The sequence below is a fragment of the Cyprinodon variegatus genome, unplaced genomic scaffold (genome assembly GCF_000732505.1).
Source record: "Cyprinodon variegatus isolate N-32 unplaced genomic scaffold, C_variegatus-1.0 Scaffold105, whole genome shotgun sequence".
Classification (NCBI taxonomy): Eukaryota; Metazoa; Chordata; class Actinopteri; order Cyprinodontiformes; family Cyprinodontidae; genus Cyprinodon; species Cyprinodon variegatus.
The window spans coordinates 244,980-263,592 of NW_015150558.1; the positions used below are offsets into that span (position 1 = coordinate 244,980).

General features: G+C 41.9%; 1 protein-coding gene across 2 annotated transcripts in view; it reads left to right on the forward strand.

The window, feature by feature from the left end:
• LOC107084664 (discoidin domain-containing receptor 2-like) overlaps window positions 1-18,613 on the forward strand; it is a 50,507-nt gene that overhangs the window by 28,938 nt on the left and 2,956 nt on the right. Inside the window, exons 4-18 of one of the 2 annotated variants that reach the window (XM_015374591.1) lie at window positions 527-602; window positions 869-1,021; window positions 3,452-3,596; window positions 4,115-4,220; window positions 4,293-4,482; window positions 7,021-7,267; window positions 7,376-7,477; window positions 7,559-7,701; window positions 7,790-7,901; window positions 10,437-10,553; window positions 12,442-12,686; window positions 12,764-12,891; window positions 15,074-15,271; window positions 15,353-15,587; window positions 17,565-17,714. In XM_015374591.1, coding sequence (XP_015230077.1) covers window positions 527-602; window positions 869-1,021; window positions 3,452-3,596; window positions 4,115-4,220; window positions 4,293-4,482; window positions 7,021-7,267; window positions 7,376-7,477; window positions 7,559-7,701; window positions 7,790-7,901; window positions 10,437-10,553; window positions 12,442-12,686; window positions 12,764-12,891; window positions 15,074-15,271; window positions 15,353-15,587; window positions 17,565-17,714 — 2,347 coding nt within the window. The remainder of the gene's footprint in view (window positions 1-526; window positions 603-868; window positions 1,022-3,451; window positions 3,597-4,114; window positions 4,221-4,292; window positions 4,483-7,020; window positions 7,268-7,375; window positions 7,478-7,558; window positions 7,702-7,789; window positions 7,902-10,436; window positions 10,554-12,441; window positions 12,687-12,763; window positions 12,892-15,073; window positions 15,272-15,352; window positions 15,588-17,564; window positions 17,715-18,613) is intronic. The other variant, XM_015374592.1, reaches the window with a different exon arrangement.

The window sequence follows — 18,613 nt, forward strand, 5'->3', positions numbered from 1 at the left end:
TGAAGGATAATCATGTTTTGGGTGTACTATTCCTTTAAGGAGCAGCGTAATGCAGTGAAGCAGCAGGCTGCGTCCTACCTGTAGGTGGCAGGTTTCTGCTTTGATGATTTACGCCAAATTAGGCTGAGGATTTTTAATTTAGATTTTTATTGCAAAAAATTAAACCATAAAACAAGATCTGGTCTCACAGTTTACCTCTATGAGAAGCTAACCAGCTTAATTATGCATTTTCTAATCAGATAGTCAAGAAATGAACCTTTGGGTGTTTAAAAAAAAGGATAAATTACTGCTAATATAATAGTTTAGCCATTTTAGAGGTGAAAATTCTTTTAGGGATCAATGAGAGGGAAGAGACACTTAGCTGTGGAGCATTCTTAGCAGAGTTTGGTCAAATAAAGCCTCTTTTATTTAAAGAGATTTAAGATGCATTGCTCACAGTCACAGTTTGATCATTTAAAAAGCCGTTTTTGAAGCTTGGAGCTTCAGCGACGAACATTAACCCAACATGTGTCCTCTGTGTCTCCAGGCTGAACTGTGAGGGAGGAGACGGCGCCTGGTGTCCTAAAGAACAGAGGGAGTCTACGGCCTCCGAGTTCCTGCAGGTTTGTTTCTGCTCCTTTAAAGCAACAAGGTGAACAGCAGCTCAGGGTTCAGGTTTTAAACGACCTAGACATGGAGGGAAAGGATGATTAGCGTCTCCGTAATACTCAAACATTCCAGGATGAAGATCGTGTCTGATGGGAAGTGATGCTGCTGATAAAAACAAAAACAATCAGATCTGCAGGGAAGAAAGGAACTGAAAATGAAACGTTAACGTGAAATGTTTTACCTCCCTAAATCTCTACAAATGTTTGGGTTTTCTGCTCAGATCGACCTGCGCAGACTCACCTTCCTGACGCTGGTCGGCACACAGGGCCGGTGGGGCAAAGGTCAGGGGAGGGAGTTCTCTCAAGAGTACCGTCTGAACTACAGCCGGGACGGACAGCTGTGGAAGTCCTGGAAGAACCGGCTGGGAAATGAGGTGAGCGACCCAAAAACGACAGCCACCAAATAACTGAGGTGGAAGCATGGCGGAAGCAATTAATCAGTTTAATCGATTACTCAAATAATCGTCAACTAATTTAGTAATCGATTCATCGTTAACTGGAGTATAGTTAACTGACAGAGAGACCCACTTAGAGCAGGAATTATATTAAAACTGTAAAAAAAAAAAAAAATGCAAACATTTTTCATTTAAATCATCATCTGTCACTCTCCTCTATTCAGACCTCCTCAAGTGGAAAAGTTTTAATTTCTCTGGGTTTGATTTTGTAAAAAGCCTTTTTTGGCTAACTGATTATTATCAAAAAATAATCAACAGATTAATCGATTTGCAAAATAATCAGTTGCAGCCTTATGTGAACAGCATGGGCGTCTAAGGCAGGAACCTCTGCAGGAGGAAACTACAGGTTAGTGACCATGTCTATGTGGCGGAGGATGATAATGAACACGTGAGTCACTAACCTGTTGGTTCAAGACAGCCGGCTGCCAACAAGACGTGGCAGACGACCCCCAGACAGTCCCAGACTATGATTTCCTGGAGGATGGAGAACAGGCAGGAGATCAGAAACAAGCAGATGAACGAATGAAGGAATAATCCAGGGGGCAAAGACGAAGCCAATGTCGAAGACGTGCTCTGTAGTCAGAACCAGGAGGTCAGAGGTCTGAAGGAGTATTGAAGGGAAGTCCAGAAGAGAGTCGCGAAACAGTTCCAGGTTTGGTTCACAGGCAGGCAGAAATCTGGGGAGAGGTCAGGCAAAAAGATCAGACAGGCAGGGTCAGAGGTCCAGGCAGAATGGGTCAGGATCAGGAACTCTATCCAAAGGCTTGAATTATCTGGCACTGATGACTGGGAGTAACCTGACTACATCAGATGGATTTGCTCCGCATATCCATCTGGAAACCTTCCGTAGAAGTAATTTTGGGAAGGGGCGAAAATACTGGTTAGCTGATTGGCCTATGTTGGTGAAAGACGGGCCAAATAAACCAATCAGATCAACGAAGCATATGACGTACTAACAGAGCGACGACGAAAACACAACCACAAGCCAGGCTACTCTTGCCAAAACCAGTCGGGAGAAGAGCAAAAACATCTTTTCCTCTGAGAAAAGCCTCCAGAGCAGTGTTTTGCTCTTCTTTCAGTGAAGAAATACTCTGTAATTCCCATAAAACTTGCTCGATAGCCACGCTAACGCTAGTTTCATCGGCTGAAGCCGCCATGTTCTTTAGACTGAACTGTCGCGCTTCTCGTTGCGTCACACCTCAACCCGCCTCAAAGCCAACGCTGATTGGACGTTCGTTTGGTGAACGGCTCCAAATTTTCTTTAACGGAGAGTCTCCAGACTGATTTGCGAGTGAAACCTTGAAAGCTTGCGAGATCAGGATGGTCTCACGAGGCTAGACTGGGAGTAGGCAGGTTAAATAGAGGCTGAAGTTGGTGGATCACATGAGCAGGTAATGAGAACTAGGCGGAGCTTAGCACGAGAATGGAATTAGATCATGACAAGTGGTTGTAGAGTTCAAACTGGGTCCCTGATTCCTGCTCATCAGTCACTGTTTCTGGCCTCCAGGGTTCAAAATGTTCCTCGTTGTTTATTTTAGACAAGAAATAAGGACACAACTTTATTGTTGGTCCAGATTATCCAGTGTTGAACTAATTGTGGTTCTAAAGGCTCTAAAATGTTTTTTTCTAATAGATTCACACAGATTTCTAACCCTGATTCTGCCTCAGTTCTGGCTATTATAGGTATGGCATTCCTTCAGCTGTCTGATCTATTTAAACATGCAGCTGTTAATCCTTTGACAATAAGGTTTGTTTGAGATCGATCTTGAAATTTCTACTTGCTGGAAAAAAATCATGAGTGAAAACAGTTTATACTCACCTTCATGTATATGTGTGTTTTTTATTCCGTTGGTTTTAATCATATTTATCCCATGAAGGTTTTTTTTTTATAATTTTTTTTTATCAACATGCTTTACATGAACGCCTCTGGAATCTGAGCTTTGATTCTAGATCTCGCGGCTAGTTTTTAATTTCCGATACAATGTCGATATTGCAGTTTGAGAAATTTGCCGATACCGATATAAATTTTTTAATTTATTTTTTGTTTCATATGTTGTCATTCATGGAGTGAAATCATATACAATCATTGATGATGGTGATGATGATGATGATGTTTCTTCTAATTTTAGGTTGTTCTGTGTCTTAAAAACACAAAAATCTGTTTTTACTTTGTCCATAATCTTTAATCTGTAACATTTCTGTCGTATAGATCTAACAGATGTAGATAAAAAGTAAATCAGCTTTCTGTCTGAGTGAATGCCCAGCTGTCAGATCAGTGAACTGTCCTTTATTGTGGACGTTTCCTCCCCAGATCAGCCTCAGATGTCTTTCCCTCATATTTCCACTCAGGTCCTGGAAGGAAACAAGGACACCTACGGCGTTTCTTCCAACGACCTGAAGCCGGCCATCATCGCGCGTTTCGTCCGCGTCATCCCTGTCAGCCGGGCCACCACGGTGTGCATGAGGGTGGAGCTTTACGGATGTCCCTGGGAAGGTACCCGACCAGTTGGACACATTTTGGAGCTTTGAACTCCAGAACCAGACCTCCAGAGTACTGCCTGTTTTCAGACCCGACCCTCCTCTAACAAACCCAAAGTAAAGGTTCTGAAGGACCTCCTCGGTGTCGGTGGAGGTCATTTAGACCAGAACGTCCCTGGAGGACGGACTGTGGACGCCACTGGTTTAGACACTATAGAGCATTTTAGACGGTTCTCTGTGGATATCTTTAAATAATGTAATTCTATGGAGCTAAATTAGGGCCGTAAAGTTGGTTTAAAATAATAATTTGAACCCGAAAATGTTTTTTTCTCAAATAAAATGTATACCTGAAATAGTTTGTCCAAAACCACAAAAAAAAACGAACGTAAAAAAGTTTTGCTAAAAAAAAACACAACAGAAAAACTCTCAGATTCAAGTTTTTTGCAGTTTGTTACTCCGAGTTAAACTTTTGTCCCTTTAGCTCCGTACAATCTGAAGCAGAACCCTGCAGGTTTCCTCCTCTGTTGTCTCCAGATGGCCTGATCTCCTACAGCGCTCCAGAGGGACAGCTCATGGCGTTACCTGGGAATCCCCACATCAGTCTCAACGACTCCACGTATGACGGCGTCCGTGAGAAGCGGTGGGTCTCCTTAGACAGCAAAGGGATCCAGTTTCTCCGTTCCCCCTGCCTCACAGTCGTCTCTCCTGACAGGAGGCTGCTTGGAGGTCTGGGTCAGCTGACGGACGGCGTGACGGGACTGGACAACTTCCTGAGGACCCACCAGAACAACGTGTGGTTAGGGTACGACTACCTGGGCTGGAGGAACGACACGCCGGGGACTCAGGGATACGTGGAGATGGAGTTTGTGTTTGACAAACGGAGGAACTTTACCTACATGAAGGTTTGTAACGTGACCCGTCTTTTCAGATTAAAGTTGTTTCATCATGTTGTTTGAAACATCCATAAAACTGGTAGAGATCTGGCAGCCATTAATGCTTCCTCTTACATAAGGAAATAATAAACAAGTGAAGAGGTTGCACAAATGTTGTTAAAACTGTTTTTGCCTCAGATTTTTAAACTAAGACTTTTGACAGAAGCAGGATTCAATTAAATTCTATTCAGTTTATTTCTATAGCGCCAATTCACAACACATCTCATCTCAAGGCACTTTCCAGTTCACCAGATCATCCAGTCAGATTGATTCAAAGTTTTCTATCTAAGGAAAACCAGCTGATTGCATCGACTCATTGACTCTTCAGCAATCCCTCACACTAAGCATGCTTGTAGCGACAGTGGAGAGGAAAAACTCCCTTTGAACAGGAAGAAACCTCCAGCAGAACCAGGCTCAGTGTGAGCGGCCATCTGCTGAGGCCCACTGGGGTTCAAGGAGACAGAAGCAGACATAGAAAAAGAAGCATAGATACAAAAGGCAACTGTCAACCAGCTCCACAGGCGGCCCCGTCCAGGAAACACACAGCCAGGCAGACGAGCTCCGAGCCAGCTCCCATGTCAGAGGATGAAGAGAGCACATCCAGTTAGTCACAGTCAGAGAAACAGGACTACACTGGAAAACAGGCCAAGCTCCAACATCTAGAAACAAAGGTGTTGATGGCAGCAGCACAGCTGATATTTCTCTCCAGGATGGAGTCACAGCCAAACAGGAACAGACCAGATGAAGCTACTATGAGAAAAAGCAGAGAGAGCAGAACGTTAGAGATTGAACTAACAGATTCTGCAGAGTGGGAGAATAGAGATAGAATGAAGCAGAATGATGAAAAAGGGGTCCCTATGTCCTCCAGCAGTCTAAGCCTATAGCAGCATAACTATACAGATAGCTCAGGATAACCTAAAACTGGTAGTTGGTTCCACAGGATAGGAGCCTGATAACTAAAAGATCTGGCTCCCATTCTACTTTTAGAAATTCTAGGAACCACTAGTAAACCTGCAGATGGAGAGTGGAATTCCAGGAGTTGTGCTTTTTGTCTGAAAATCCTCTAGAATAATATCCAGCCTTCAGTTTGGGACTAAAACCAGAGCAGGATGATGGTCCAAGGACCGTTCTAAAACCATCTCTGAAGGATGACCTAATCGTTCCTCATCCTTAGTCCTTTCTGTTACCAGTTGTACCAGTTTTGCTGAAGAAAAGTAGCCCAGACATGTCTGATGATTTTCCAAACATCCAAACGTGCCTCAGGATCATCATACCTCAAAGCATTGAGAGGACATCTGTAGATGGTATTGCCGACAGGCAAACAAACTGAGTCGCCGAGCGGCTGAATAGGGGAATTCTCGTTGACGCACTTGCTATTCATAACTTCATTCCAAGCTGCAGTTAAGATCCTTGTACTGTTATTGATCTTCAAAACATCATGCAATGCAGCATAAAAATCAATCCACAGGTTCAAGCTGTAATTGAAGGCAAAAGAGAACAAAAACCATCCAAAGCTTAAAATGGACAGAAAAAAGTAGACTTTCCCCATCACCCACACACTGGAACTCCCCAGGTGAGCAGAACAGGTGATCTTACAAATCAATGCTGACACTTCCTGATCAAAACTAAGCCTATCCACCAAAAGTGGACTGTAACACCTCCCACCTCCAAAAACCTGCCACATCAAAGACATTTAATGGGTGATCTGACTAAATGGCTTCCATCACTGGTGCTAAGGTTGTTTCCCACCAGTTGAGGCAAGCTTCTATTCCAGAACTTGTTTCTGGTGGAACCAATAAAAACTTGGCCCCAATCTTGAAAATCTGGAGCTGAAAGACCAACTGGGACCATTAACCAAGCAGAATAATAACTTCTACATTTAAAATATGTCCGGATCATTTATTTATATGTTGGAGCAGGTTGTGTGATTTGAGCTGATAGGGAACTTTTTATCCTCATTAAGAAAATAGTCGAGCCGGTTCTAAAGTCGGTCAAAACCCATTTATCCCTTTATTTTGTACGAAAAATAGACTTTAAACTACCTCAACGAGCATGTATCCCCTTAGTCATGTACAAAAAAAACTATTTAATTACTCACTTTTTGGTGTTTTTTGCAGCGCATGGTGATCTAACCTTAAATTATTTCTTTGTACATGACTAAAGGGATACATGTCCATTGAGATAGTTTAAAATCAATTTTAAACTAAACGGATAAACGTAAATCTGAGGTCTTGAACATGCGTATTGACAGAACTCCGGTTCTAAGCAGCACATAGAAGTCCTGATTGAAGCAATGTGTGTCAATGATGTTCAGAAAAGCAAACTGGTTGATCTTAAACAATATTAAAAGATCTAGTTGATGATCAGATAAAAATGAACCTGGTCCTTGGATGTCTCCTTACCGTCCATTAAGATGTGTCTCCTCCGTCTATATCTTCAACTCAGCTGATGTTGTTCCACCTTTTCCCAGATTCTCTTTTACTCACCGTTGTTTCCGAACTGATCCAGGTCCACAGTAACAACATGTTCACCCGCGGCGTGAAGATCTTCTCCTCCGTGTCCTGTTGGTTTAAGCCCCACCTCACCGCCAGCTGGGAGCCAGAGCCGGTTTCCTTCGCCACCATTTTGGACGACAGGAACCCGAGCGCCCGTTACGTCACGGTGCCGCTAAACTGCCGCACCGCCAGGTCCATCCGCTGCCGCTTCTACTATGCAGACGTTTGGATGATGTTCAGCGAGATCTCCTTTCAGTCAGGTAATAAACTGGAAGCACTGGCGTACCTCAGGGCTGCGTGTTTAGTCCTCCACTTTTTACTGATTTACCACAAAGTTTAACATATGTTTTTTTCTTTTTCCGTACTAGAAGACATCATACTTCCAACACAACCACCCATGATGAGGACCTCTGCTCCAGGAGATGAGGAAAACACCATGACACCTTCACCAAAGCCCAGCAATAATACGGGTAAAACCACTCGCCTCCATACTTTAGGCACCTCATTCTCCCAGATGGTAGATCCCTGCAGAAACCTTCATGTTTCTTCAGCAGCCGCTCCATCAAACAGCAGCACTTCAGATGAGGGGAACACGCCCATCCTCATCGGCTGCCTGGTGACCATCATCCTCCTGTTGGTCATCATCATCTTCCTCATCCTGTGGTGCCAGTGTGTTTGCAAGGTGCTGGAAAAGGTAGATGAGGAATGATTTCTTGATTGATTTCTTATGAAATTTCTTGATTGATTTCTTATGAAATTGAAACTTAATGTTTCTGCTCCAGGCTCCTCGTCAGATTCCAGACGAGGAGATGACGGTCCGGCTGTCGTCCTGCAGCGACACCATAATCCTGCAGACCCCCCCGGTGCCTCCACGGTCCAGGCATCCTCCTGCAGGTAGAGTTTTACTTTAAATTAATCATATATTTTACTTCAGAGTGAAAATATCTTTAGACTCAGAGCGAAAAGCTTGCATAAATCTACGTGACCTGGCCTTTAAGCCTGATATTTGTTATGTTCTGAGCAGAAAGAGCAAACAGCTACATCATGTTTCTCACTGAAAAACAGATCTTTTCCTCCTCAGAGGCCTGATGTAGCCATGAGATGAGCCGTAATTGTTTTAACGGCCATCAGTGGAAACCTCTGGAGCTCAAATGGAGGAAATATTTGTCGGCAGAAGGGGAACGACACAGAAGTCATCTCTGTGACGGGGCCTCCGTCTGTCAGGACAAACGGTTTTCCAGCTGCTGGCTCCACTGCTCCCGAGGCTGGATGCAGATCCAGAGTGCTGACAGATGCATGTGGTCTTTATCTGCAGCAGCCTGACCAGCCGCTGATCCGCGGCTCATTCAGGAAGCGATAACAGTGACTGGAGGCCATGTTTGGCTCATAAATGGGCTGATGGGTGGAGCTTCCTCCCTCTGCAGGAAAGCTTGTATGTTTAGTTCAATGTTCCCTCAGGGGGGGTGTCAGTTTTTGGGGGGTGATGACATCTTTATCTGGATGGGATATCTGGATTCAGCCCAGTGGCTCACATGCTCTGCAGTTTGCAGGAGATAAACTTTTTCGAGGTTTTCCTTCAAATAGACTCAGGGACGTTAATTAGGGGACATCTGGTCTGATGAAGCTCAGGTGGAAGGGATTCACTGCATTGACTGTCGTCACATTCGGAGGAAAAAAGGTTGACGTTTGCAGCTTTGATGACATCATCCTGCCTGTGAGGAATGGAGGTGGAAGCAGAACGGATGGTTTCAGGAGGAAAGAAGAGGAGAAATATTATCTCCAACCTTTAGCATAGCAACGAGGCAGCTCTGAAGGAAGTCCGTGTTTCTTGCTGGCCGTCAGAAAGTGAACGGCGAGGGTCTGTGAGAAGGAGGTGGTCTGCAGACCTGAGCCACTTAGAGCGGTTCTATAGGGCCAACAGTCCAGAGAGCCATGGTGGGAAGTTTATGGAGGAAACCCCCCAAATATTAACTCTAGTTATCATGTTTAAAAACCGTGCTTCCCCAAAAAATGGGGGAAATGTAGATAAATCTCAGGATTTCTAAAGAATAAATTCAATGACAACAAAAACAGACTAAAACTGGATTTCATCACGTCTTTTATGAGGCTCATCTGGTGCAAACTAAAGCCTCGTTTGCACAGAAAGAAGTAATCAGACGAATCAAAATGTTTATTTCTCCAGTAGACGTATAAATCCTGCTGTTTAAAATCACTTTTGTAGAAGTTAGAGGATCAATTCAAGCTTTTTACTCCAGTAAAAGTTTAAAAGTACCATTTTTAACACTACTTAAAGTATAAAAGTAATGCAGGAAAAACTGTTTTACTGCTCTGCTCTATTAAAGGAACATTTTTCTACAATTCTGGATGAAGAAGAACTTCCTTAGACTTTATTTTCTTAGTTTTATAACTAATGGTAAAAGTGTCACATTTCACTTTGCATGATCTTGAAATTTTGAAAATTTATTTTGGTTTGTGGTGAACAACAAGTTGGGGCAGCACCACAAAGAAATTAATTGATTGGATGAAACATATTTTTTTGATGGATTTTAATTTTTTCAAATACCAACAGCTTAAATGAAACAAAACTGACAAGCTGATTTTTAAAATGTGAGTAGTAGAAAGTGAAAAGTTGTCTAAAATATAATGAATCCAGTAAAGTATAGAAAGCCAAAAAGTCTACTTAAGTAAGGAAAGGAATTATTTGGACTTTTTTATTTGACGCCACAGGAAATAATCAGAAAAAAATAGACTAATTTCCAACTGTCACATTTTGTTAATCTAAACAAAAATCTAATTTCTCCATTTATTCAATTTCTAAAGCAGATTCAGGCGTCTAATAAAGACCAAATCTAACATCCAGACATCTTTGGATGAGTTTTTATACTTTAGTTTACTCTCATGTATACATTTTGTAACTCCAACACTGCAAAAAATGTAAATCTAAATAAGTCATTTGTTCTTAAAATAAGTGCATTTTATCCTGAATTGAGGAGATAAATGAGACACTTTGCCAATGGAACACGACAATTTACATTTGAAATAAGAAAAATCAATTGCATTGTCTTATTTCAAGTGCATGTTATCTAATTAACTTATTTTAAGTGTAAAAATACTCATCCCATTGGCAAACTATCTTATTTACGTGGTCAATTTAAGGGTTAATACGCTTAATTTAAGACATTTTTACTTAATTTCAGATTGTTTTTGCAGTGAATTAAACATTAAAACTATTAACATTTCTGCTAATGTCTTCTGGAAGGATTTTTCATTTTGAGTATTAAAGGTTGTAAATAAACCTCCCATGTTTTCATAAATCCATCAGGAAGTTTCTAATTCTGGAAAATGCTGCAGTTTCCTTAAAAAGTTAATTAAATGTCTGAAAGATTCCCTAAAAACATCATTTCCTCCTCTGATAATCTGGTCCTTTAGGTCCAACCAACACTGATCCGCACTATGAGAGGGTCTTCCTGCTGGACCCGCAGTACCAGAACCCGGCGGTTCTGAGGAACAAGCTGCCGGAGCTGTCGCAGAGCGCCGAGGCCTCAGGTAAACCTGCCCACATGGAGCAGCCAGAACAGTCACCTGGAAACGATTGTTTGAACTCCACCAGCAGAACCAGAACCAGTAATCCACTTTAAACTGGATCCCAGCAGGATGCCGATGGGATTTTTCTTAGTTGTTAGGGAATTGACTGGTTTATTCAGTTTTTGCTAACAAATAGTTTGACTCATCCAGTCTCTTCTAATAGAACCAGGTATTTAGTTCTGGTCTTCATTTACCAGATATTTGAGAAATATAAGAGATAAATGAATAAATCTGCTGAAATTATTCTCCTTAAAGGAATAGTACACCCAAAACATGACTAGCCTTCATTTTCTACTCACCCCCATGCTGAACAACACTCTGGAGTACTTTTTTGATATCTCAAATGCATCTGGAGATCTGGGAGGCTTCTTGCTGTCTGCTGACATTCAAATAATGGAGGTCTATGGCGCCCGAGGCAGAAAGGTCCATAAAAGTCCACAAAAAACGTGTCAATATTCCTCCATACTGCTCGTCCAATGTATTCCAAGTGTCCTGAGTGGGTAGCATCCAGAATTTACTCGAAACGAAGTCATTTAGAATGTTTTTAGAGCATAAACAGTAGTGTATAGGATTTCCTGAAAGCGCGTTCACGGCGCTACGGAAACCGCGGCAGACCAAACCAGATGAAAGTGCGCATTCAGCTCGGCAAAGAACTCATGCTCTTCCTCAACACTGAAGTCCTCAGACATTTTTCTTTCGTTGTTTCTTTCTTTGCACAGGTAAACAGCACATTTCTTCTTCTACGCTTGCATTATCGGCAGAGCAGACGCTGAATGCGCACTTTCATCTGGTTTGGTCTGCTGGTTTCCGTAGACTCGTGAACGCGCTTTTAGGAAATCCTATACACTACTGTTTATGCTCTAAAAACATTCTAAATGACTTCGTTTCGAGTAAATTCTGGATGCTACCCACTCAGGACACTTGGAATACATTGGACGAGCAGTATGGAGGAATATTGACACGTTTTTTGTGGACTTTTATGGACCTTTCTGCCTCGGGCGCCATAGACCTCCATTATTTGAATGTCAGCAGACAGCAAGAAGCCTCCCAGATCTCCAGATGCATTTGAGATATCAAAAAAGTACTCCAGAGTGTTGTTCAGCATGGGGGTGAGTAGAAAATGAAGGCTAGTCATGTTTTGGGTGTACTATTCCTTTAAAGAAGCTTAAACCAAACTAAAGACATCCTGCTCCACTTCGCCCCCTGGTGGCCGTTAAAGGAGAGCATCAGGGTTATTATCGCCTCCTCTTCAGCCTGACTGTAGATACGTCCTTCATCAGTCCCTCTGTGGTTCTGTCTGTCTCCCTGTCCTCGTCTCCCAGCATGCCCATTCACGCTGCAGTGTTTCTCTCCTTTTCCTCCCAGCTCTCTCTGCCTCTTTCCGTGTCTCCTCTTCCTCCAGCGCTCTTCCTCGGTAACCCTCTCTATGACCTCTTCCTGCTGACTTCCTGTCACGACACGCCAGGATGGCTTCGCGGTAAGAGATGAAAGGTGTGACGTTTTGATCAGAGGACAGAGAATCCAGAATATCGCCTCAGAACTTCAGCAGAGAGTCTGACTCGATAACGAGTCGTCAGGCCACACTTTGATACCTCATTATTAGATTTTACTATCATTTATTCATATTTTACTGTAACAATGTTTCTATAACTGAGCTCTGACAGTTTTATCAGCATCACTGATGCCTCCTATCACCACATGAATATCTATTAATGAATATGTTTTTATGGTTTCAATCATAGATTCATTCTTTTGGTTTCTTCTAATTTTATTAAATAATCTATAATCAGAGGTTTAACCTTAACTGGTTCTGCTGCTGAACTAAATAAAGCCTGTTATCATCTCGCAGCTTGTGGGGGGGGCTACGCCGAGCCCGACATCACCCAGTGCACCCCCCACCAGTCCTTCAATAGCAACGCGCCGCACTACGCAGAGACCGACATCGTCCGGCTGCAGGGCGTCACCGGCAGCAACATGTACGCCGTCCCGGCGCTGACCGTGGACTCGCTGACCAGAAAGGACATCTCCGCCGCCGAGTTCCCGCGCCATCAGCTGATCTTCAGGGAGAAGCTGGGGGAGGGCCAGTTTGGAGAGGTGAGGGACGGGTTCAGCATCTCTGGAGGACCTCAGGAGGAAGATTCCTGCTCATCAGCTGCTGCTCTGCTGTGCAGGTCCATCTGTGTGAGGCGGAGGGACTCCCAGAGTTCCTGGGGGAAGGATCGCCCCTCCCTGACAGAGACGGGCGCTCGGTGCTGGTGGCGGTAAAACAGCTGAGGGCCGACGCTACGAGTCAGGCCAGGTGAGCTGCTTCCTCCTCCTCATCATCATCATCATCATCATATTATAGGATGGATTTAACCCAAACCAAGCTGATCAGAGCAGACAAACATCTGATACGTCTCAGTAAAGGAGAATTTAATTCATTTTAATAATTCAATTAAAATACTTCAAGTTTATGAATGAATAGTTTTACTAGTTTTACTGCAATGCAGCAAAGGTTTTTGGGTCTTATATAGTAGAGATATATTGCTAATTGGTCATAATATTAATACAGTTTAAAGACGCCGGTCCAGATTTTCATATCAGTGCATCCCTGGTTCTGATAGGACATCAGAACCTTTATAGAAGGTTGTTTCTTTATGGACCTGATGATGGCGCATAATCCTAGGAAAGAAGTAACTAGTTTACATGTAAAGTCAATGGTTTACCTGCATCAAGGTGCAGCAAACGATCCTGCAGCGCATTAGAGCAGCAGGAGCAGAGCCTCATGAGCATCGGTGGCACGTGAAGCGCTTTAGAAACAGCAGCTGCTGAAGTTGGAAAAATGTAACTTTAGCTGCATCAGCCAATCAGAGAAGCTGATCTGGGAGCTGGCAGGGAGTCAGACACAGCACTGCTGATGCAGAGCGCTATGATCACTCCTTTGAAACAGTTTATTAACGCCTAAATTAACTTCAAACGTAGAAACCTTCTGGCAGAATATGTTTGCTTTTATTATTCTGGTTCCTGCAGTTTGGATTACGTACGTGAAAAACTCCTTCCAGCTGCTGGGAATAGCAGCGGAAAACCATGAAGTGGCGAGCGGGCCTGAGGCAGCTGCTGCTGGGGATTCCCAGTGACAGCGCAGCGCCGGTATGTGGGGGTCTGAGCGGCTCCCACAGAGAAATAATCTTTGAAGGCAGGATGGTAATCTGGATGAACTGACTGCACAGACCATGTTTTCAGGAGGACTTTCTCACTTCAACATAGATTCTAACTACTTTCTACCCGCTGATCACAGCTAATAAAGCTGCCATTGTTCCAGGCAGAGAAAGGATAGGGTAGCTCCGCCCACCGTGCATCAGACCCACTTTACCACCGCGCAGCCAGAGCAGCAAAGACGCTTCAGCTGCACGTCAGAACTAACCTGAGTGAAGTTGGCCCCCCCACCTTCTTCAAATCAGACGAAATGGGTGTCAATTAACTCAGCTCCGTTTGTGCAGCAAAAACAGATGTTAACTGACCTTTAAAGACCTCTACAAAATATTATTAATATCATTGAAATGATAGCAGTACAAATGAAAATTGCCATACAAAAATATAAAATTTTAGAATTAATTTTACATATAAAATATTTAAAATAAATATATTAAAAATTTTAAAATGCATATTTTAAAGAATATGCATTTTTTGTACTGCTATCATTTTAATGATAATAATAATTGTTTGTGGAAGCAGCATCAAAGGTCAGTGAACATTTGTTCATTCTGAAACTCTGAATTTCATATAAATTATAAGTTGCTAACCTATGATTATATAATTTTGATAGCGGCACAAACGAAAATTTTTTCTGCACAAACGTTTTACATTAATTTTGTCTGATTTGAAGAAGGTGGGGGGGCAACTTCACTCAGGTTCAGAACTTAACTTGGACAAGCATCAAAAATGAAGCAGTGTGTGCGTTTTAGCTGCTCCTGCTGTGTGAGGTCTGAACGTAGCATGAGATTGGAAAGTTTAGTGGAAGGAAAAACTGGCCTAGAATCAAACTGCACAGTAGGGCTGACTTCAGCTAGGTGAAGCATCACTTCTTCTAGAGTTTTGGGGAGAATCAGAACAGATCAAACAACAGAACCTGTTCAGGACTACAGCTGCAGAAATCTCCTGAAACGCTTTCAAGATGCAGAGATTAAAGCTAATGGAGATCAGACCAACTGGTCACATCAGTGTCTGACCAGAGGAGCAAAAACCAACTTTAGATACAAACTGAAATATTTCCCTCTCTAATGAATCTCTGTCATTTCTGAGTCACAGTTTATAAACACATTTTCTAAAATCTGAAACATTTTAATAATAATATTTTATAATACATGGACTGGTTCCTGTCTGCTTCTGTTCTGAGTTTAGGTTCCGACTGAAGACAATAAGCTCTGAATATTTCTCCTCCCCTGTCCTCCTCCCCTGTCCTCCTCCCTCCTCTGTCCTCCTCTGTGTCCGTCCCTCAGGAATGACTTCCTGAAGGAGATAAAGATCATGTCCCGTCTGGACGACCCAAACATCATCCGGCTGCTCTGCGTCTGCGTCTCCTCCGACCCGCTCTGCATGGTGACGGAGTACATGGAGAACGGAGACCTGAACATGTTCCTGTCTCAGCGGGAGATCGAGAGCACGCTGACGCACGCCAACAACATCCCCTCCGTCAGGTGGCCCCTCCTCCTCCGGTCGTTATGTCCAACCTTCTGTCCTTCCTCCTCCTCACCCCTGACTCTCTTCCTTCCCTGCAGCCTGTCGGATCTCCTCCACATGGCGGTGCAGATCTCCTCTGGGATGAGGTACCTGGCGTCTCTGAACTTCGTGCACAGGGACCTGGCCACCAGGAACTGCCTGCTGGACCGCCGCCTCACCATCAAGATCGCTGACTTTGGCATGAGCAGAAACCTTTACAGCAGCGACTACTACCGGATCCAGGGCCGGGCCGTGCTGCCCATCCGATGGATGGCCTGGGAGAGCATCCTACTGGTGAGGAGGGGGGAGGGGTCCTCCATCTGAGGCCTATAGATTAGGAGTTAGCATCTGTCCGCAGATGTCCCTTAGTTCCCATGTTTTTTAAAAACAATCAGAGCAAACAATCCTTCAAATATCACTAATTATCTTTTTTATAGTTTCTACATTGTTTTAACAACTAAAACTTGCAGTTTGTTCATTTCCTTCCGGTTGTTCCTCCATGTTCCTACTTGTGGTGCAGATAGTAATGTGGAAAATCCTCTGAAAGGAAAACTTTATTCAAAGAATCCAAAATCCTGTTAAATAGCTGATCAGAAAAACCAATGAGGAACAAAGACAGACTGGAGGTATTTAAATTACTGAAAAATGAGCAAATCTGTGCTGGAAATATAACTGGTGCATCAACTTAAGCATATTTAGTTACTGAAAAGATGAATAGAAACTAAAAGATGCAAATTCTTCAGCAGAAAATAACTTTAGGGTAAAGTGAAAACTACTGTAAAGAAAATTATTTAAGTAAAAGTGAAAAAAATACATGGGAAAGTAAAAGTATTTTTGTAGATAGAAACAAGTAAAAGAAACTGTTTCTCTCTTCGTCTCTTTGGGTAAAATCAATTGAGGTAGAATTAGTTGAAAAGCCGCTTTAGAAAACCTGGAATTCAAACATTTCTGTCCAGAAGAACTCAGAGTAACACAATAGCTGTGATGTATAACACCATGCATCCTCTGCCGTGCTTTTGCAGAGAAAACTAGAAGTTCTTTCTGTAAGAAAACAGTGAAATATGTTCACTGTCTGAGAGGGAAACTTGATAACTACAATTCATTGGGTCCAAATCACCTACAAGCTAAAACTCTGCTTTCCCACCAATAAAGTAGAATGCTTTAGTGGTGATTTTGATTGATCACATATTTAGAATTAAATATAATAATAAATAAATATAGAAACAATAAATACAGAAATAAGCATCTCATCCATTTAGAGAAACTAAAGCATGAAATGGATTTCTTGTTTACAGAAATAAATCCATGTACAATCAGTTCTGCTCATATTTTAATTTGTAGCAAATAAAAATTAATCAGATTATTAAGAATAGTGAAAATATTTTTTAAAGTCTTGATTAAATAAAAATACTTAGTAAAGTACAGATCTTTAATAACATGTTGCTGCAGATCAGCTGAAATCTTAAAGGTTATCTTACAGTTATTTTGCATTAAAGGACTGCCTGCCGCGCTGTGATTGGTCCGTCTGTTTTGAGCCTTACTGGCTGACTGGCTGACGTGAAGCAGTCAGTCAGTCTGGCCTGGCTAGAACAACGAATCTCTTCAAAATAAAAGCGCTGCCATTAATTTTTTTCACTCCCTTCATTGTTAAATTTAAGTTATATTTTTAGTATTTTGCAAGAAAAATCAACAATCTTATCAGTTTAAATATTTTACATTTTCTTTCATTTGTTTACTCTAGATTTATTTTTTTTATTCTTATTATTTCATCATATCCAGCTCAAACATTACACTCAATTTTTTTTTATTTATTTATTCTTGTAGAAAACATTTATGTTGCTCTTATAAAAAAATCTTTTCATTTATGGTTCTATATTTTGTTTATGAATCTATTCTTCAGTCCGCACTAATCAGTTTCTGTCAGTCAATAGTCTGATAACTGTGAGCTGGTTCAGCCCCCAGTGGATGAATAAAGGTTCAATAAGGAAACTTATTGATAAGGAAGCTTCCTTCCTGTTAATGAAGTTGGTTGAATTATTATGAATCTGCTTTTTTTCAATATATAATGGGTGAATTTTTAAACATTCACCGTCATCCATCTAACCTAAGTCTGGTAAAAAGCCACAGCCAGGAGGAATCTGACATATCAGAGAAAAATCAGCTGCTGATGAAATCATGAATCTAAACTCAGCAACACATTTCTGCTGCATTCAGAACTAAAGTTTGTTCTCCTGAAATGAGAAGTTCTGAAGGTTCTCCTGGTTCCTCCAGGGTAAGTTCACCACTGCCAGTGACGTGTGGGCATTTGGCGTGACGCTGTGGGAGATCTTCACTCTGTGTAAGGAGCAGCCCTACAGCCTGCTGTCGGACGAACAGGTCATCGAGAACTCCGGCGAGTTCTTCCGGAACCAGGGCCGACAGGTGAGACGGATCCGCTCAGAACGGAACCACATTCTTTCTCTAAAGAGCTCTGATGCAGGGGCGGATTTACCATTACGCAAAACTAGGCGGATGCCCAGGGCCCCGAGTTCCTGGGGGCCCCATAAACCTCCTTTTACATGTATGGTACTACAGGTATTTCTCATTTATGCACATTAATTATGTTTTTGATAAAAATCGTTTCTCTAAAATGCCATCAGAACCAGCAGGGGCTGGTGGAGTTTTCTCCAGGGGGCGCTATAAATCCAAAATAGATTTACACCAAAAACCAATCAATCATATACTAAGTTTTCACACCAGTATATTTATATGAATGCAAACAACAAAAACATTACAAAAACACTTTATAAAACAAAACATAATTTCAAAATAAATCTTTCCCTTCTAAGGCTGTGAAAGTAAATCTGTGTTTCCATGCTCCAATATGGCGTCACAAAGCTAAAAACATAATGTACCAGTTTAATAGTTTAATAAAGGAGAAGCGTTTTATATATTTTTAATATATAAAAACTATTTACTTTCTGAGAATGTGTTTATTTAAGAGAAACTATGCAAATGAACAAAGATCTAGAAAAAGTAGATTATATTCTATTATTTTCCATGTGAATCCCAGATTGTTCATTATTTTTCTAAAGAGTGCTTTGAATCAGTCCTAGCTGTCTTTCTCCATGCTGGCTCAGATCCTAACTAGGGATGCACGATATAATCGGCCCCCTATCAGTATCGGCCTTAAAACTGAATATCGGACATCGGCCACCCCACCGATATTTAACCCGATATTTGATCAGCTTCTGAGTTTCTAAAGTCAAAAAAAAAAAAAATACTACTTCTTCTTCTTCTTCCTCAAAAACTTCTTTTTTACAGACTAAAAAACTTCTAAA